The 22,226-nt window shown below is 36.9% G+C and overlaps 1 protein-coding gene across 5 annotated transcripts in view; it reads right to left on the reverse strand.

Moving 5' to 3' along the window:
- The window catches only part of PDS5B (PDS5 cohesin associated factor B), a 184,404-nt gene that overhangs the window by 115,187 nt on the left and 46,991 nt on the right, over positions 1 to 22,226 (reverse strand). For all 5 annotated transcript variants that reach the window (XM_033235594.1, XM_033235585.1, XM_033235601.1 and 2 more), the window contains exons 2-3: positions 8,618 to 8,744; positions 5,458 to 5,661 (exon numbers count right to left, since the gene is read on the reverse strand). In XM_033235594.1, coding sequence (XP_033091485.1) covers positions 5,458 to 5,661; positions 8,618 to 8,725 — 312 coding nt within the window. In that variant the 5' untranslated portion in view covers positions 8,726 to 8,744. The remainder of the gene's footprint in view (positions 1 to 5,457; positions 5,662 to 8,617; positions 8,745 to 22,226) is intronic.

Genomic DNA, 22,226 nt, shown 5'->3' on the forward strand with positions numbered 1-22,226 from the left:
AACACTGATAGGGTCAAAGTAAAGGGATGGAGAAAAATCTAACAAGCAAACAGAAAACAGAAAAAAGCAGGGGTTGCTATTCTAAACCAATAATGATAAAGAAGAGCATTACATATTAATAAAGGGTTCAATTAAACAAGAAAACCTAACTATCCTAAAAATATATGCATCCAACAAAGGAACACACAGATTCATAAAGCAAGTTATTAGAGACTTACGAAGAGACATAGATAATGACACAATAATAGTGGGAGGCTTTAATACTACACTGACGGAATTACATTATTGGGACAGACAACTAACAAAGATATTCAGGACCTAAACTCAGCATTTGACCAAACGGGCATAACAGATATCCACAGAACTCTCCATTCAAAACAAGAGAATATACATTCTTCTCATCTGCACATGGCACATACTCTAAAACTGACCATATAATAAGCCATAACAATCTTCAGCGAAATTTTAAAATGTGATTCACCACATAATGATGACCACATATGTTGACGTTGACAGCCAAATCAAGAACACAATACCAGCTGGGCACGGTGGCTCAGCCTATAATCCCAGCACTTTGGAAGGCCAAGGCGGGTGGATGGCTTGAGCCCAGGAGATCAAGACCAGCCTGGCCAACAAGGTAAAGCCCCATCTCTACTAAAAATACAAAAATTAGCCAGGCATGGTGGCATGTGCTTGTAGTCCCAGTTACTCAGGAGTCTGAGACAAGAGAATTGCTTGTACCCAGGAGGCAAAGATTGCAGTGAGCCAAGATTGTGCTACTGCACTCCAGCCTGGGTGACAGAGCCAGACTCTGTCTTTAAAACACACACACACGCACACACACACACACACACACACAAAACACAATTCCATTCACAACAGCCACAAAAAGAATACCTAGGAATACAGCAACCCAGGGTGCTGAAAGATCTCCACAAAAAGAATTACAAAACACTGCTCAAAGAAACCACAGATGACACAAACAAATGGAAAATCATTCCATGTTCATGGATAGGAAGAATCAATATTAATAAAAAGGCCATGCTGTCCAAAGAGCAATTTACTGAATTAAAAGCTATTCCTATCAAACTACCAAGGACATTCTTCATAAAATTAGAAAAAAAACTATTTTAAAATATCTATGGAACCAAAAACGACCCCAAACAGCCAAGGCAATCCTAAGCAAAAAAAAGAAAGAAAGAAAGAAAGAAAGAAAGAAAGAAAGAAAAAAGGAAAGGAAAGGAAAGGAAAGGAAAGGAAAGGAAAAAGGAAAGGAAAAAGGAAAGGAAAAGGAAAGGAAAGGAAGAGAAAAAAAAAAAAAAACAAAGCTGAAGACATCACATTACCCAACTTTAAAGTATTCTACAAGGCTATAGTAACCAAAACAGCATGGTACTGGTACAAAAACAGACACATAGAACAATGGAACATAATAGAAAATCCAAAAATGCTGCTGCACACCTACAACCATCTGATCTTCAACAAAACCACAAAAGCAAGCAATGAGGAAAAGACTTCCTATTCAATAAATGGTGCTGGGATAACTAGCTAGTCATATGCGGAAGACTGAAACTGGACCCTTTCCTCAAACCATATACAAAAATCAACTCATGATGGATTAAAGACTTAAATGTAAAACCTAAAACTATAAAAACCCTGGAAGATAACCTAGGAACCACCATTCTGGACATAGGACCTGGCAAAGATTCCATGATGAAGATGCCAAAATCAACTGCAACAAAAACAAAAATTGACAAATGAGACCTAACTAAACTAAAAAGCTTTGTATAGCAGAACAGTTAAGAGACAACCTACAGAATGGGAGAAAATATTTGCAAACCATACATCAAACAAAGGTCTAATATTAAGAATGTATAAGGAACTTAAACAAGTAACAAGCAAAAAACAACCCCATTAAAAAGAGGGCAGGCCGGACGTGGTGGCTCATGCCCGTAATCCCAGTACTTTGGGAGGCCGAGGTGGGCAGATCACAAGGTCAGGAGTTTAAGACCAGCCCGGTCAACGTGGTGAAACCACTCTACTAATACAAAAATTAGCCGGGCGTGGTGACGGGCGCCTGTGATCAAAGCTACTGGGGAGGCTGAGGGAGTACAATCGCTTGAACCTGCGAGACGGAGGTTGCAGTGAGCCAAGATTGCACCATTGCACTCCAGCCTGGGCAACAGTGCAAAACTCCGTCCAAAAAAAAAAAAGAGGAAAAAGAACATGAAGAGACATTTTTCAAAAGAAGACATACATATGGCCAACATGCATATGAAAAAATGCTCAACATCACTGATTAGAGAAATGCAAATCAAAACCACAATGAGATATCATCTCACACCAGTCAGAATGACTATAGGTAAAAAGTAAAAAAAATAATAATAGTAACAGATGCTGACAAGGTTGCAGAGAAAAGGGAATGCTGATACATCACTGGTGGGAATATAAATTAGTTCAGCCATTGTGGAAAACAGTTTGGCAATATCTCAAAGAACTGAAAATGGAACTACCATTTGACCCAGCAATCCCATTATTGGGTATATACCCAAAGGAATATAAATCATTCTACCATAAAAACACATGTATGCGTATGTTCGCAGTAGCACTATTCACAGTAGTAAAGAGAAGGAATCAACCTAAATGCCAATCAACAGTAGAATGGATAAAGAAAATATTCCATATACACCATGGAACATTATACAGCCATAAAAAAGAATGAGATCATGTCCTGTGCAGCAACATGGATGCCACTGGAAGCCATTATCCTAAGCAAACAAACACAGGAAGAGAAAACCAAATAGCGCATGTTCTCATTTATCATTGGGAACTAAACATTGAGTACATATGAACACAAAGAAGAGAACAGACACCAGCATCTTGAGGGTGGAGGGTGGGAGGAGGGTGAGGATCGGAAAACTACCTATTGGGAACCATACTTATACCTGGGTGACAAAATAATGTGTACACCAAACCCTCATGACATGCAATTTACCTACATAACAAACCTGCAAATGTACCCCTGAACCTAAAATAAATTTTTTTTTTAAAAAAAGGTTACTTAAAACAAAACAAGTTACTTTAATAGTAGCACTGTGGAAAATATGTTCTCTATGAATGAACTCTTGCTGGATTGCTGAAAGAGTATACATGCCATATTGACTCTATGTGGCGACGGAAAGACAACAGTCACTTATAACCTCACCAATTACTGCCTAAACATGAAGCCAACTGTATAAAAGGGGTTTGCTGATGACAACAACAAACTGAAAGTGGAAAGGTAAGGCTCAAATATCACAATTTTCTAATATGTATACAACGCTACTATAGACAAAATATATACACATATATATGAACTTGACGCTGATCAAAACGAAGTGAAATCTCCTAAATATTTAGAAAGCACCCTCAAAGTCAATAATTTTTAAGTACTATCCTCCAAAAAGAAAAAAGAAGCATTTAGAATAAGACTCAAAAATTCATAAGAAAAACCAAATACTTACAATTTTTCAGCTAGGGAATAATGCAAAAAGACCCTAATTTCAGCTCTTTTACAGCCTTTTCATAAATTGTCCTGTTAGAAACAGAACAGATGTGTAGCTATTCTTTAGGGAGAACTTCTCGTTACCCCCAAAGCCCTGAAATAGGTCCTTGATTATGCAAACTGAAAGATCCCCAAGAGAGGCAAGTTAGACTTCCTCCTCATGAGAATGCCAAAAAGACATCTAGTACGGCAGAGCCACAGCCACCATCAAACAAATAGAATCATTCCTTAAACCGATTAAGCACCTCCAAATGAGAAATTCACATTTAGAAACCAAGCTAGTACCTGGGTATACAATTACATGGACCAGCCAAATCTTACAATTCAATTCCACCTTTAAATGACAAATATTGCTCTCTACCTCCCTCATCCTAAGATTCTTTTACCAATCAAAATTTAAAACAAGCATGCCCAAAACAGGTTGTACATTCTCTACCTGAATTTTGGTAGACTTGATCAAATAAGCACATTCCTCACTTCAATTATCAAGAACTCCATGAGTCTAAGAACCACACCTGGGTTTTTTTCACCACTGTAAATCCAGTTCCTGACACATAAGTAACAGCAAGACTTATTAAGTGAAATAAACATAAATTGTCTGCCATTTTTTCATACTGTGGATTAATAATCTTTCTACGGACTCATTTTCTAATCCATAGTTTCCACAATTTTTTTTTTTTTTTCCTGAGAGTCTCGCTGTGTCGGCCAGACTGGAGTGCACTGGCACAATCTCGGCTCACTGCATCCTCCACCTCCTGGGTTCAAGTGATTCTCCTGTCTCAGCCTTCACAGCAGCTGGGGTTACACCACACCCGGCTAATTTTTGTATTTTGAGTAGAGACGAGGTTTCACCACGTTGGTCAGGTTGGTTTCCAACTCCCGACCTTAGGTGATCCGCCTACCTCAGCCTCCCAAAGTGCTGGCATTACAGGTGTGAGCCACCACACCCGGCCTCCACAATTATCTTTTATTGTTGCTGTTTTTAATTCCTACCTGACCTGACTTATAAACATTCAGTATCTTTTGCACGATTCCAATTACTTCATGTTTGCTACCAGCATTTTCCTAAAAAGATTACTCGTGCTATTCCCCTTCGCATCTTTTAAAGAGTTTGCACTTATATAGTTTTAATTACAATTACTGTAACCAAGAAATACATGCCTTTTGTATCTTTCCATTAAAATTTTGTTCACTTTTTTTTTTTTTTTTTTTTTTTTTAATAGAGACAGGGTCTCACTCAACCCAGGCTGGAATGCAGTGGTGCTATTTAGGCTCACTGCAATCTCCGCCCCCTGGGGGCTCAAGCACTCCTCCTACCTCAGCCTTCCAGGTAATTAGGGGATTACAGATGTACAGCACCACACAAGGCTTTTTTTTTTTTAAGTAGAGGCAAGGCCTTGCTATGTTGCCCAAGCTGGTCTCAAACCCATGAACTCAAGTAATCCTCCTGCCTCAGCCTCCCAAAGTGCTGGGATTACAGGCCTGAGTCACTGCGCCTGGCCTGCATTGTCTTCATAACAATTTATATCACACCTTCCATTAAATAAATTAGGATTATATATTACAAACTCATGTTTATACTAGGTATTGTCTTTTAAATAATGACCATGGTCTTCAATATGGATTTTCGAAAGTGAAAAGGAATTGCTTCCAAAATTATAATGAAAGAAACAGAGCTAATGATAACATAATATAAAAAAAGTATATACTGTATTAATCTACTTCTTAACCTCAAGACCAGAGAGTTTTTCAAAACTATGTTCTAAAAAAAACCGTAAGTTTAGCAAAAGATTACTGTAGCTAATGTCAAAGAATCCAAGGAAATAATCATCTAAATACCTTAACTCCTATTTTAGCTAGAAAGATAAATCAAAGTATCAGTCAATCTTGGAGTTATTTAAATCAGTACTTGCCTTTAGTTTATCAGGGGATGTGTAAGGAGCTTCAGGAGCATAAATCCTGAAAATATCAGCAAGGCAGCAGGCCACCAGTAAGCGAACATCTTTATCAGGATGCTTGAGAAAAAAATCTGAAGCAAGATGTAAAGCTAGGTTTAAATAAAGCTCCTTTTCTTCTTCAGAGTCCTGGTCCATATCCATAAAAGTTTTCACAACCATCTATACAAAAATAAAGAAATCAAATAATGAAATGCTCCATGTAAAACTACAGCCATGTGAAATAAAGGTCATATTAATTGCTAAGGTTAACTTCAAATGAATATACTTTCATTTTTCTGCAGAAAGTCTCTACTTGAGAGAACACAATCCTTCTAAAACTACAAAGTAAACTTTTCTTTAAAATATTTACTAAAATATTTTTTCATTTACCCAAAATATCTGCTAAACAGATTTTTAAAGTTTAAATTGCCCTTATGTAGTAGTCATTATTGGAAGAATTCCAATAGAATATTTATGGAAACTTCTGGTCTCACTTGTACAACTGGACTAAAAGGAGTAAGTCCTTAAGAATACCATCTTTTTTAAAAATAGTATTTCTAATCCTTTCATGAGAAGAAAAAGTATATGCCTAAAGAAAACCCTAAGATGACAATTTAATTTTCCCTTTAAGCCATTAAACCACTCCAGTCACATGGTTTTATTTAAGAAAGGATGTCAAAGATGCATCCCTAAACACTGAAAAGTTACTCTGAAGTATCTACCATAGCATCCAACAAAATATTTCTTGTGCAGCAGTAAAAGAGAATATGATATAGATAATTCATTAATTCAGTGGCACATGTGAGTTAAGCCAAAGGAAGCTAAAAGAAATGGTTCTTTTTTCAAAAATACTTCTATAAAAGGTGAATAGAAAATAGAATGGTACACCATGAATTCTGAGAAGAGCTTTCTCTGATTTCAAAATTAGTAATTACAATGATGATCTCAGTCTGCACTATTCCTACTTCAGATGAAACAAAATTGCCTAATTTGACAGGAACTGACATTTAAATACAACTCCAATGGAAAGGTGACCATCCAGCATCCACTAGGTGGTGCTGCAAACACTAGGCAACAAGTGTGGCTGGCCACAAGGTATCAATGCTAAATGTCTTGGTCCTTTATGCTGCAAGGATTTCCACTTGCCATCCAGCTAGACTTCTGAGTAATAAATGGCTCAATTTCTACTGAATTCTCAGAGCAGCTGTGGAAAACACTGTTCCTCACAGAGCAAACTCTCAGTTCAATTATGCCAGATACCAGAACCAACCCCATCTCTACAAAAACCAACAGTAGACTAATCCTTCCAACCTGGCATTACATTTAGATTAAGGGTATGGTGTCCAGGTCTTTTAACTTTTTTATTTTATCACTTTTAAGATTTATGCTTTGATTACCTATGTGTTTAGGAAAAACCACAAAGGGTAAAAAAGAACTGCGTGCATGGAACTGTTTATTTCTGTAGCTCTCTTAACAAAAGATAAGAGATTAAACATATTTTGAACAAAATGTTACCGGAAAAAAATAAAGTTTATAAACAGTGTCACCTTACATGTTAACAAATTGTTATAATGTATAAAACTTACTTGGCTATTTGTACATATCATCCCATATAATTTTTTTATATTTTTCTAAGAAGGAGGATGCTAAAAATAGGAAGTATAAATTAGGAAAATAAATGAGAAAAAAGTACAACTGGATTGCTGCCAGACATAAATGTCTACAAAATAACGAAAGCATATTACAAACACTAAATATGAGTACTCAGGCAATCATTCCAACAACAATAACCACAAAGTTTTGTTCAAGGTCCAGAAAATGGGAATTCCTCTCTACTGTCTACAACTCAAATGCTGTTATAAAACTCATTAATAACTCATGAGTCCTCCAAATTAGAAAAGAAATCTGAGAAAATAACATTTCTAAAAGACACTAATGCTAATCAGTTTAAGTGTAGGCTCTGAGTTCAAGATTAGTTTCTCAACAAACAACAGGAATGCTCATTTATTCTTAGTATAAACAAATATAAGGTAATAAATGTATTAGTTTCTCAAAAAATGCAACAGGTCAAGAGAAGGTAAATACATAGAAAATGAAGCATGTCATATATAGAAGGGATTTATAGCTTGACTATTCTTAATAAAATATACACCGTTTCCCAACTAGATAAAATATCCACCTAATAGTAAATTTAATCTGCTCAAAGATGATTTTCCTTTGAATAAATATCTGATGTCTGACATTCTAATACTTGAGGTATAAACATATATATGTACAATATTAAGACTTTACGTGAAATTTATGACAGCATTAGCATCTTTTTCTCCTTACAAAAATTGCTATACACCATGTAGCAATAAAGAAGAGTATTTGTTTTTAACGCCCTGGATCTTCAATGATTAATTTAGGAACATTTTTCAGCCCTGACATCCAGGTAAATAATAATATATCAAGGAACATAAATATCTAGGTAGATACAACCTTGATCGGAAATGCTCAAAAATAAAGACCATCTAAACTAACTGACAGACCAACTTAACATTCTCCTTGGACACTACGCTCCTTTACCATTTTAACAATTACAGCGATCACCACAACCCTAAAGGAAAAGGTGAAAATATTATTCAAATACATATGAAGAGGCCCTAGCCTCATCCACAGAAGTTCACCACCAATCTTGATTCATTACTATATGTCAGAAGCAAAGGGAGAAGCTAAAAGTGAGGCCCTTTGACCTACTTTGAAAATAACTTATAAGAAAGTAGTACACAGCCTAATTACTCAGTATAAAGATTTAAAACTCCGTTAAAGTGGTTGTCTTTAGAAACTATACAGGAGAAAGGAGACAACTTTGTAGAGACAATAAGGAATATGAGTATTGTAGACTTGTTCTTTATACCCAAATATAGAAGATCCCAGAAAATCTAAGCTTCACGTTTCTAACTGCTGTCCCATTAATCACAGCCAAATCCCCACTATTCCTTATATACTCTACTCCCTTAGATCTTTCCTATGTCATTTGCTGCTTTGCTTTGCTTTTTCAAGTTACCCTAACAAGATCTATTATAGCCCCATGTGATTTCCACAAGGGACCTCCGCCCTACACAGATGTCCAAAAGAACATAATTTTACTTACCTTTAATCGTCTCACCATCTCCTCTTTAGATATTTTATCTGAGATTTCCTTGACCCCAGGAGGGTATGTAATTTTTCCATCATTGGTCCTAGTCTTTGAATGAGCCATGACAGAAATATTTCTACCCCTAAAACAAGAAAACTATTAGATGCAAACCAAAAAATAGATACAAACATTCTTAACATAAATGGTAACCTTCCCCACCAACCAAAATTTATAACTACCTCCTAATGTACAGTAATTTACCATTTAATGAAAATCACTCTATTGAACATTTCCCAAAATTATTTTTAGAAAACAAAACTTATTTTTACTGTCATTTCCTCAGTGGAAAGCTTTGTTATTTGCCCTAACCCTCCAACTAAAAATAATAATAATAGTAAGCTAGAGAAAAAGAATAAAAAATAAATACTTTTTAAAAGCACCACAAAGTACTCAAACTAAAACCTAAGAGAAAATAGGAATCCAGGGAAGTAAGTGGAAACAACTGGGACATTATAGCTACTTACACTCTGAAAGCATCTGTCAATTCTGACAAATGTGGGATTCAGTTTTGATGGTCTTATAGGGCCAGGGGAACAGAAGTATATCTGCACCTATCAAGGCAGACAGTCAAACAGGAAACTCTCCTGACATTAATGTAGGCCACCACCCTACCCAAAGAAGATACACCTGCAAAGGAGAAGGTAAACTAGAAATGAACACCTCTCTTCCCCAGCCCCACCCGCCTGGAGGGAACCGCTGAGAAGGCTGCTTTGGTGCCAAACAGAGAAGGGCAACACGAACACAGGGAAGGAATAGGTAATTAGTTTTGGCCATGGGCCTGCACACTTGTTGGGGTTGACATGACCTAAGTGGCCCAGAGAATCTCAAAACATGCACCCAAGAGACTCCCGGTTAATATAGTCCCAAGCACCTAACATAGATAAATCCAAGTCCTGCCTAGAGAAGGGTGCCTTCATCCTATAAATATCAAAGAATCCCCACTATAATGTTTCTAGAACAATGAGCAGTATCGAGTCAAAAATAACCAAGCAACTACGAGGGAGAACCAGCAGAAACACCAGATAACAGAAAGAGACTCACAATTTTTGACAGTATAACTATCAAAGATTGTAAAACTATTATAATCTTAAAGAAATAAAAGACAATTTCAAAAATATCTACAGGAAACAAAAAAAAATTATAAAGACTAAATTAGAAGATTTTTTTAAAAATAGAACTTCTAAAAATGAAAAAATACAATTCCTGAAATTGAAAACTCAACAGGTCAATGTATTCGCACATATGGAAAAACCATTAAAGGCCAGGTGGGATTGCTCACGCCTGGAATTCCAGCACTTTTGGAGGCTGAGGCAGGCAGATCACTTGAGCTCCGAAGTTTAAGACCAGCCTGGGCAACATGGCAAAACCCCATCTCTACAAAAAATACAAAAATCAGCCAGGCGTGATGGCACACCCCTGTAGTCCCAGCTACTCAGGAGGCTGCACTAGGAGAACTGCTTGACCTCGGAGGTGGTGGTTGCAGTGAGCTGAGATTGCGCCACTGCATTCCACCTGCATCCAAAAAAAAAAAAATGAAGTGAAAGAAAGGTCAGAAGAAATTATCCGGAGTGCAACACAGTGAAACATAAAACTGAAATACATAAGGATAGAAAGGCCTAAATGTAGCCTACAATTCATGGAAGTTATAGAGGGAGAAGAATGAGAGATACATTCATGGGATTCATGAGAGTACAGAAGGACTAGATTGAAGCAGAGGTCAAATACCTACAGAGAATATCATAAAATACCAACCTACAAATTCAATAAGCCAAACAGGATTAAATTTAAAATAATAATAACTCCAGAAAACAAACAAAATTTAGAGCACACCCAGTACCTTGAAAGGAATAGCATATAAACTAACAGGTGACTTCTCAACATCAACAACGTAAGCCAGAAGACAGCAAAATGTTATCTTCAAAGCGGAGAAAGAATATAATTGCAAATCTAAATTTACAACCAAGGAGTATAATTTTTAAGTACAGAGCAAAACAAGGACAAATTAGCCAAATGAAAACTAAGAGGTGTATTTATATATAAAGTACCTACAACATTGTTTAGCACACACTAAGTACTATATGTGTATGTAATATACACAATCAGGTTAAAAGAAAAAGATTTTTAGATTTCAATATAAACACCTTAAAAGACAATGAAAAATGTGGATACATGTTGAAAGTAAAAGGATGGAAAAATATGTCATGCAAACACTAAAACCAGTTAAGCTAAACATCAAGTTAAAAAAAAAAAAAGATAAATAGGCCCCAGATTCACTCTGTGGTATTTACTCAATAGAAACGTATAGTTTGTCCACCATAAGACATATAAAAAAACGTTCACAGCAATACCATTCAGTTGCCAAAACAGAAAACACAATGACCATCAACACTAGAATTAATAGCAACTTGTAGTATAGTCACACAATGGGGGCAAAAAAATAAAAAAAAAAAAAACAGCCATGAGAGTGAATAAATCATTGCCTCACACAATAACATGGATTAACATTACAAACATCTGGATGGGCATGATGGTTCACACCTGTAATCCCAGCATTTGGGAAGGCTAAGGCAGGTGGATCACTTGAGCCCAGGAGTTTAAGAACAGCCTGGGCAATACAGTGAGACCTCATCTATACAAAAAAATAAAGAAAAATTAGCCAAGCCTGGTGGTGTGCACCTGTGGTCCCAGCTACCCGGGAAGCTGCTTAAGCCCAGGAAGTCAAAGCCACAATAAGCCAAGATCACACCACTGCACTCAAGCTTGAGTGACAGAGCAGACTCCATCTCAACACACACCACATACCCACACACCCACACACGCACCCACACACACACACACACCAAAGTGAAAGAAGCCAGACAGAAAACACTACATAAGAGTATGATTACATTTTTATAAGCTCAAAAACAGATAAATCTAATCTATGATGGTAAAAGTCAGGACAGTGATGTTTTGGGGGACAAACGTTAACGGAAGGAGGGGTGAAAAGATAATTCGGAGATGCTAGTTACACAAGTATTTTCACTTTGTGTAAAGTCATAGAGCTAAAGACATAAGTTTTGCACTTTTCTGAATGTATGTTATACTTCAACAAAAAGTTTAACAAAACAGATAACAAGAAAAGCTCCAGACATTTAAATTTTTTAAAGCACTTCTTAATAATCAATGAATCAAAAGAAAACAAGCGTAGGATCAACAAAGTCAAAAAATCACAGGCTAATCTTATAAATTTGATAATATAACATTTGAAAATGTAGATAAAACTGAGAAACTACATCTTATTACCAAAACTAACTCAAGAAAGAAAAAAAGAAAAAAAAGATTAAGAAAAAAAATCATGTGTCTGTTGGCTGTATGAATGTCTTCTTTTGAGAAATGTCTGTTCATATCCTTTCCCCACTTTTTGATGGGGTTGTTTGTTTTTTTCTTGTATATTTGTTTGAGTTCTTTGTAGATTCTGGATATTAGCCCTTTGTCAGATGAGTAGATTGCAAAAATTTTCTCCCATTCTGTAGGTTACCTGTTCACTCTGATGGTAGTTTATTTTGCTGTGCAAAAGCTCTTTGGTTTAATTAGATCCCATTTGTCGATTTTGGCTTTTGCTGCTGTTGCTTTTGGTGTTTTAGACATGCACCATGGAATACTATGCAGCCATAAAAAAGGATGAGTTTGCGTCCTTTGTAGGGACATGGATGCAGCTGGAAACCATCATTCTTAGCAAACTATCACAAGAAGAGAAAACCAAACACTGCATGTTCTCACTCATAGGTGGGAACTGAACAATGAGATCACTTGAACTCGGGAAGGGGAACATCACACACTGGGGCCTATCATGGGGAGGGGGTCATGGGGAGGGGGGAGGAGGGAGGGATTGCATTGGGGAGTTATACATGATATAAATGATGACTTGATGGGTGCTAACGAGTTGATGGGTGCAGCACACCAACATGCATAAGTATACATATGTAACAAACCTGCACGTTATGCACATGTACCCTAGAACTTAAAGTATAATAAAAAATATTAAAAAAAAAAAAAAGAAAAAAAATCAATCAACAGATCTTTCCACAAAGAAAAATATCCAAGCCTAGATGGCTTTACTAGTGAGTCCTGCCAAATAAAGGAAGAAATACTTCCCATGTCATACAAATAGTTCCAAGAAATGAAAAACAAGGGAATCCTTCCCAATTAATTTTAAGCAACTAATTAGCATAACTCTGACAACAAAACCCAATGAGAACAATCACAGGCGAGGCACAATGGCTCCTGTCTGTGATCCCAGCACTTCGGGAGGCTGAGGCAGAAAGACTGCTTAAAGCCAGGAGTTCAAGACCAGCCAGGGCAACAAAGTGAGACCTTGCTTCTACAAAAAAATTAAAATGAATAAAAAATTAGCCAAGCTGAGGTGACAGGATCACTTGAGCCCAGGAGTTCAAGGATGCAGTGAGCTATGATTGTGCCACTGCACTTCAGCCTAGGCAACAGAGTGAGAGTCCATATCTGAAAAAAGGAAAACAGAAAAGAACAATCACAGAAAATAAATCACAGACAAATCTGAATCATAAATGCAAAACTCCTAAACAAAACATTAGGAAACCAAATGCAGCACTATATTCTTATGTGTTTATCCTGGGAAGGCAAGGTTAAATTCATCACAGCAACAGGCTTAAAAAGAAAATCCCATTTAAATTATATACTAAACTGATTTTTTTCAAATCTCAATAAATTAAGAAAAATTTGGTAAAATTCAACAACTCATGACTGTAAAACAAAAACGAAACAAGAAACAAGTTTAGTAAACTAAGAACTGGGTGAAAGTTTCCTTTATCTGAGAAGAGTAGGGTGCTATAAACACCCTACAGCATAAATAATGTTTATCGACAATCCACTGAAAGCTTTGTGTTCAGGAACTACAGGAACACACCTACTATCGTCACATTTTTTTAAAATTTGACACTGCAATAAAGATGCTAATCAACAAAAAGGCAAAGAAAAAGAAATAAAGGGTATAAGGATTTAGATTTAAAATGAACCAGTCATTATTCACAGATGATAAGTTTATGTACATAAAAACTTCAAAAGGATTTACAGATAAAGTGTGAATTATTAAGACTGAGTTTAGCAAGGATGAAAAGTAAAAACATCAATATATAGATGTTCCTCAACTTACAATAAGGTTAGGTCCCAATAAACCCACTGCAAATTTAAAATATCATTGAGCCAAAAGTGTGTTTCTATCATATGTCAAGAAGCATACCAAATGTGTATTGCTTTCACACCATCATAAAGTCAAAAAATTGTAAGCCAAACCATCATAAGTCAGGGACATCCAGAACAAGCATAAGTTACCAACAGGTAACAACAGATAACACAAATACTTAATGGTAAAAGACTAAATGCTTCCCCTTTAAGATCAGAAACAAAGAAAGGATGTCTACTCTCAGCACTTTTATTCAACATAATGCTAGAAGCCCTAGGCAGCTCACAAAGAAACAGAAAGTAAAAAGCACACATATTGGAAAAGAAACTGTCCCTACATCCAGACAACATGATTGTCTACACAGAAGATGCCAAAGGAATCTACAAAAAATAAACTACTAGTTCATCAAGGTTGCAGGATACAAGATTAACATCCAAAAATCTGTATTCCTCCCGTACACAGTCATACATCACTTAATGATGGGGTACATTCTGATAAATACATTGTTGGGGAATTTTATTGTTGTGCAAACATCATACAGTGTACTTACACAAACCTAAATGGAATAGACTGCTACATACCTAGGCTATATGGTATGGCCTACTGCTCCAAGACTACAAACCTGTACAGCATGCTACTGTACTGAACACTGTAAGCAACCGTAACACAATGGTAAGTATTTGTGTATCTAAATATATCTAAACATAGAAAAGGTACAGTACAAACACAGTATTGTAAGTTTATGGAACCACCATTATATACGCAGCCCGTCACTGACAGAGAAGTTGTGTGGTACGCAACTGCATATGAAAAAAAGTGGTAGGGATGATGGTTAGGAAAGAACAGACAGAATACAACAAAAAGTTCAGAAGACACTTTCACATCTGTGTTTTTTAAAAAGGACATTGTACCTATATTTCACACCATACACAAAATGAATTCCAGGTACAGTAACAACCTAAATATAGAGGCAAAGTGTTAAAAGCTTTTAGAATAAGATAGAAGAGAATAGCTGCATGACTTCAGGTTAGGAAAAACACTATCTAGCAAGAACCAAGTTCATAGTTACATTCCTTCAACCAAAGAAGATACTGAGCAAATGCCTAGGACAAAGCACTCCAGGGAAAGATTGATAAATTTGATAGGTTTCTCTTCCACTGAGTCTAGAGTGGAAGAAAGTCTCTCTGCCTTATCTCAGAGACAAAAGCTGTTCATCATTCATAAAAACGAAAACATGAATATGGCCACAGACCACAGAGTGACCCTGTAAAATAGACTCATCCATGTAGTCAAAAATTCATCAAGCGCCTCATATGCAGAACACAACAGCAGAAACTACAGAGCAAAACAAGTAAAATGGGTCTCAAAATCCATGAAGAGAAACAGATATTCCCCTAAATAAGTGAATCACAGTTGATTCTGAAATTATCCTAACAGAAATAAACAACAAGCTTGGAAAAAATAAGACTGAAAGAAAGACCACTTCTGTTAAGTGGACAGGGGTAAAGTGGTAATAATATAGAGAATAAAAAGACAGAAAAAAACATTCTGAATAAATCTCAGAGAGCAAATTTCAGTTACTGTCCCAGAAGTGTGACTGAAGGAGAAAGTGGAAGGAAGTAAAAGGAGCTAAGACGGAAAAAATCAGAGATAATAAAGAGGGAGGTTACTCAATTTGCACTTCAGTCTTATAAACAGCATCGTACGGAAAGGTTTGAAACACCTCCGTGAATATACACAGGTTGTTTTTCCTCCAAGTAAAACATACTGGCCCTTGTCTACTAAGCAAACTCTATAGACCTTAAAGTCTCATTTTAACTTTTCCTGACCTCAACCAGGCAGAGCTAGGCTCCTCCCCTACAGCTAGTCACACTTTGAACCTACTACAATTAGCATTGATCACATTGTATCTATTGTACTTATTTCTATCTTTGTCTCTCCCTCTAGACTGTAAGCTCCTTAAGAAAAGTAGAGTATAGGCCGGGCGCGGTGGCTCAAGCCTGTAATCCCAGCACTTTGGGAGGCCAAGACGGGCGGATCACAAGGTCAGGAGATCGAGACCATCCTGGCGAACACTGTGAAACCCCGTCTCTACTAAAAAAAATACAAAAAAAACTAGCCGGGCGAGGTGGCGGGCGTCTGCAGTCCCAGCTACTGGGGAGGCTGAGGCAGGAGAATGGCATGAACCCGGGAGGCGGAGCTTGCAGTGAGCTGAGATCCGGCCACTGCACTCCAGCCCCGGCGACAGAGCAAGACTCCGTCTCAAAAAAAAAAAAAAAAAAAAGTAGAGTATAACATTTATGCTAGCATCTATCACATATAATAGCTACTATTAGTAGCAGGCACTCAGGAAATACTGAATGAATGACCAGAACTATTCGAAGAAATTACGGTTACAACAAAAAGTAGAGCTAGACATAGGAGAAACTAAAACTAGTTAGAAAACTACTGCAAAATTCCAAGAAAGAAGTAATGAGGAACTGACTGTGGGCAATGACTACAAAACAAGAAAACTGATTCAAAGACTTATGAATGATTATACCAGAGAAGCAGAAGATGATTATAAGATCCAAAACCTTTATTCCTAGAAAGCCATTTATTTAAATATTTATTGAGAATTTACTTGGTGCAATATACTAAGTACTAGGGATGCAATGATGAGCAAATCTACAAGAAAGAGCTCTGCCCTCGTAATGGAGATGGGGGAAACCCCAGAGAGAGATTAAGTCTTGAGAGAAATAAATTTTGCTCTAGAAGGCAACTGTAGATTATACATCTAAAGTTCCAGAAAAAATGTCTAAACTGAGAAAATATTTTAGTTCATGCTTTATGGGTTTACAAGAGGAGTAAAGAAAATGAGTAGGGTGAGCTGAGAGACCAACACTAAACCTTAATGAAATATCTATAGTGATTGGGGTGGTGGGAGCCCACGGGGAGATAAAGAAGGAAAACAAAAGAAAGTCAAGAAAATGACTTTAGAAAAATGAGAGTAAATGTTACAAAAATCTAGGGGAAAAAGTTTGAAAATGAAGGGGTGATATATAGTGATACTACAAAAACCTAGGCAAAAAAAGTTTCAAGATGAAGGGGTGATATACAGTGATGATTACCCTTGGTGAAAACATACAAAATGACCTCAGCAAATACTCTCTTGAACTTGACAGGATGATCTTTGAGAAAAAAGTGTCCAGAAAATGATGGGAAAGAATACCAAATTACGAGATAAGAAAAAGGTGAAAAGAAAAAAGAGGAAGCAGAAAAGGAGCAATGCAGAAGAAGAGGGTATCATTAAGTCAATGAAAAGCAGGTATTGATACAGAGTTGCTCCTTAAACAGAAAGTCAAATAAATGATCTGACATGTAATAGTTCCTTTCATCTTTGGGGAATCTCAACTATTCACCATAAAGGTAGAGCAAACAAAAAATGAAAAATAAATGCACTTCGAAAATAGTTATATAAAACTGACCTGTATCAGACTCCATTTTATAAACTATGGTATATTACAGAACAATGTGCTGATTTATCCATTTCTCCATTTAAAAAATACAAACTTGAAATTTACCACCATTTTACAGTAAAACTATAACCTAGAATTTCTCTTCTCTCAAAGGGTTATTTGAAACAAGCATTTTCAGAAAACAGTTCAGTTCAAAAATTATATGCATATTATTATATTTACATTTTTATGTTCAGTATGAACAGTAAGCATAAGAAAATATTCTAATACTAGGCCACGCACAGTGGCTCACACCTGTAATCTCAGCACTTTGGGAGGCCAAAGTGGGCAGATCACCTGAGGTCAGGGGTTCGAGACCAGCCAGGACAACATGGAGAAACCCCGTCTCTACTAAATATACAAATATTAGCTGGGCATGGTGGCGCATGCCTGTAGTCCCAGCTACTCAGGAGGCTGAGGCTGGAGACTCACTTGAACCCGGGAAGTGGAGGTTGCAGTGAGCTGAGATCATGCCATTGCACTCCAGCCTGGGTGACAGAGCAAGATTCCATTTCAAAAAAAAAAAAACAAGAAAAGAAAATATTCTACTACTAAAGATATTTTTTAAAGTTCAAATAAAATGATCATTAAAGGAAATATATGAGAATCTTTTAATCACACTGAGTACCAGGAAGAAAAATCAATGAAATATGCATTCTTTAATATTATCAGACGTAAACCAATGTTCATAAATGTAACGAAACAAGAGACTGTAGTAAAAAATATGTAAGATATTCTCACTGAATGGAAAAGGAAAACAAAGTACTGACTAAAGAGCAAGAGCAGTCATAAAAATAAGCAATCCTATTTTTTAGTTGATTTAGGCATCCAAATCAACAAATAAAGACCAGCATCTGCCAGTTTCATGTTGATTTTTCTTAAAAATTCACAGTGTGACATTAAATTCACAGCCACAGAATTCAAATCAAATCACTACTAGAATCCGTACTTGGCCATGTTAATTAAAAGCTGTTTTTCCTTCTGGGATTTTACTCCAAGTTTGAGGTGGAATTCAAAGGAAAACATAAGATTTTGTGAAAAGTCTTATATAACTGCAGAAGGCAGTCTTCTCCACAACTGCTACCTCTTACAACCAGCAGATGGTGCCCTCCATAAAGACAACTCTTTAGTACACAATAATTAAACAGTCTAAAAAGTTAGGCTTATTCTTGTTGAGGGACAACCAAAAATCTAATGGGAGTTTTTCCTAAGAGACAAGAGACTAAGTAAATTAGGCTATTCTCCCCTAAGCATATAACTTGAAGGCCATGTTTACATATTTTCCAATTGTTTAAACAAAAAGCTGCTTTTTTCAACATACAATTTTTTGACTAATCTACCATGCAACTTGAATTAATCTTTATTAATTCAAAATAAGTGTATTTATGTTATTCCTTATTTGTTCTGGTAAAACAGAGTAACAGTGAATACTTTAGGAAGTTCTTTTAGAAACTGGACCCTTTCTCTGAATACGTATTTTTCCTAATGTTTATTTGTAAAGGGCAAACATGGTCACTTGCCTATATCATTTTTTAAGGACCATCAATGTTATGGAAGACAGTAAAGTTTAACTGGCTCAAACAGAAAAGGAGCCCCAGGCCCTGGAATATCTCAACCTGCATCAGTTTCTAATGGGACAGAAAGTGTTCTGTTAAATCTCTTTAAAGTAATTATTGTATATTAATAGTGATAATATCTCTCCTTTATTGAATGATTAGTATTTCTCTGGTCAGTAGTCAACTCAATATCCCATTGTGGGGGGTGGGGGAACGGATAAAATTACCAATTTTTCTATTCACGTCAAATCTCCAAAACACATTCTTGCACAACGCCCCTCCCCACCCCCCACTTAGACTGCTGCCTCTTCATTGAGAAAACAGAAGCACCATCAAACAGAAACTTCCTCAGCCTCTTATCACCCAATTTACATGCCTATGTACATTTGCACCCATTCCCTCCCTTCTCCCCTTCCCCGTTCCTTCCTTCCCTCCCTCTTTCCTAATACCAGAAAGGAAATAGCCCTCCTTACATCAAAACACTAGCCCCTTCATAAGCACGCAAAATCCCATCCTCTACTCAGAGACTTTTATTTGATTAGTTATCTCCTCTTTCCCCTGTACCAGTATCCTCTGTGTCTACTAGATACTTTCTCTCAGCATTCAAATATATTCTGTTATTGGACGGATGGAAGGCATTCAGGCAGAAAGGGAAAGAAAATACAACATACCTGCTTAGACTACAAATACCTCCCCGGCCTCAGCTATTGTCCTCTATCCCAAATTACCTTCACAGACAAGCTTCTCAAAGAGTAATCTATACTATCTACTTTCAATTCCCATTCACTATTCATACTAATCTAGTCTAGCTTCCAAACAGTTCCCCACCCCCACACTCTGCCCCAAAAAATGCTTTTGCTGCAGTCACTGTAGCAGATTGCAAAAAATGACAAATTTTTCCATTCCTTGTATCTACACCCTTACAATGTGACTTTGTTGCTCCTCCCATCAAGAAATAAAAGTGTTTTTTCAGACCTAGAATCTGAGGTGGCATTATGACTCTTTTGGACAGTGGGACATTGAGAAGTTTAGTGTTTGTGCTCTGGGTTAGCTTACCTACTGCTCTTGGAATTCTGCTATGGAGATGTCGGCAAGTCCAAGCTACCCCAATGGAATATTAGAACATATATGCACAGAGGCACACTGTCCCAGTCATGGTCATCATGAACAAGCCAGCCCTAGCCAAATCACCAGGTGACCACAGAGGCATATCTGTAGATGCATAAGCAACCCTAAGCCTCGCCCAGATCAGTAGAACCACCCAGATAAGCCAAACCCAAATTGCCAATATACACAATTGGGAACAGTTGTTTTCAGTAATTAAGTCTTCGGGTGATTTGTTATGCAGTAAAAGCTAACTAAAGTCATCAATTGACCTCTAGGTAGCCAATCAAGTGGAACACTTTTCTAACCCTTATTTTATTCATCTCAGCAGTATGATATACAATTGACCACAGCCTCCTCCTTGAAACATTACTTTCCTTTTGTTTCTACTAGTAACACTTTGCCTTTTCCTGATTTTTTTCCTACCTTACTGGTTATTCCTGTCTCCTTTCTAGACTTCTCTTCTACTAAATCTCCAAATATCAGTAACTCATCAGAGCTCAATTCTCTTTTTACTGTTTATGTTTTTCTCCCAAGGCTATTGCCCTAAGCTTTCTTTTAATACCTACTCCATAAAGACCTCTCTTTTCAACTCTAGTCCGCATATACAACTGTCTACTTAACATTTCCACTTGGGTATTCTCAAAGATACTGTGAACTCAAGATACTCTAAACAAAATGTCTCCCAATGTTTTTCTCCCTCCAAAAAAAATCCTCATTCTTCATTCCTTTCCCTCTCCAGTGTGTGTTGCCTTCATGTACCCATTTCTTCCTCACAGTTTTCTGGGAATGAAGCTTGGCAATTCCCTTTCAACATTTACAATCAACAATCAAGTCCTGTAAATGCTACCTTGCAAAATGTAAATGAAATCAATCCTTATTTAGCCATTACTTCACCACAACACAAATCTATGCCACATCCAATTCATTCTTCAGAGAGCAACCAGAATAATCTTAAGAAGCTAATCTCTTCATATCACTGCTTTACTTAGAATTCTTAAATAGGTTCCCACTGCCCTTCGAATAAGTTCCAAATATACTAATCTGACCATTTGCTCATTACACTCCAGTCACATCTCTATTCCTTGAAGACACTAAACCAAGATCCTTCTGTCTCAGGGTGTGCTATTCCTTCTGCTTCAAGAAACTTTTTCTCCTCTCTAGCCCTCATGCCTGGCTAACACTGCTCTTTCAAGTCTCACCTGTCAATCAGGGAAGCTGTCCCAAATCTACTCAGTCTAAATAAAATCTCTACTACATGCTGTCACACCACCCCTACACTTTTCCTTCAAAGAATTTATCATAAATGTAAATATAAATTCTCTAATGTGTTTCCTCTTCTGAACTGCATACTACATGACAAAAGTTTAGGGATCCTAATTTGTTCACTGCTACACACCTAATGCATAACACAATGCTGGTTAAAAAGCAAAAGCTGAATAAATGTTTTTACTAAGATGAACTACATAATTGTGCCCATTTATAAATGAGAAAATTGAGGTTCAAAGAGGTTAAATAACTATGCTAAAGTTATCAACAACTAAACTTAAAATGAGCCACATCTGATTCCCAAAGCCTATGCCCTTAACCTAATGGTTTTCCATCTCTGGCACACTGTTGAATCCTCTAATAATCAGACCCAAAGACTTCCATATTAAAAAAGCTCCACGAGGAAATTTACATACCAAGTTTAGTAACAAATGCCTTACCATTACAATATAGTGCCAATTCTGCCAACTATCCCTGTACACATTTCTGATACTTTATATACGTAAGCATGGCAGCTTTAATTTTTGAAAGACAGATCATGGTTTTCAAAGCTCTTTCATGCACACATTTTCCTTCAAAATTCTATGAAAGTAGGAATTATCCCTATTTTACAGAAATGAAGTTCAGAAAGCTGACGAACTTGCATACAGTCACCCTGTAGTAAGTGGCAGAGCAATGACAAGAGGCCAAGTTTTCTCATTTTACTTCAGGCTCTTAGGGAACGCTGAATTGGAAATTAAGAGTCAAAATACTAGGCCAGGCGCTGTGGCTCACGCCTGTAATCCCAGCACTTTGGGAGGCTGAGGCAGGTGGATCACAAGGTCAGGAGATCTAAGACCATCCTGGCTAACATGGTGAAACCCTATCTCTACTAAAAATACAAAAAATTAGCCAGGCATGATGGCGGGCGCCTGTAGTCCCAGCTACTCGGGAGGCTG

The sequence above is a fragment of the Trachypithecus francoisi genome, unplaced genomic scaffold (genome assembly GCF_009764315.1).
Source record: "Trachypithecus francoisi isolate TF-2019V2 unplaced genomic scaffold, Tfra_2.0 Contig01461, whole genome shotgun sequence".
In the NCBI taxonomy this organism is placed as follows: domain Eukaryota; kingdom Metazoa; phylum Chordata; class Mammalia; order Primates; family Cercopithecidae; genus Trachypithecus; species Trachypithecus francoisi.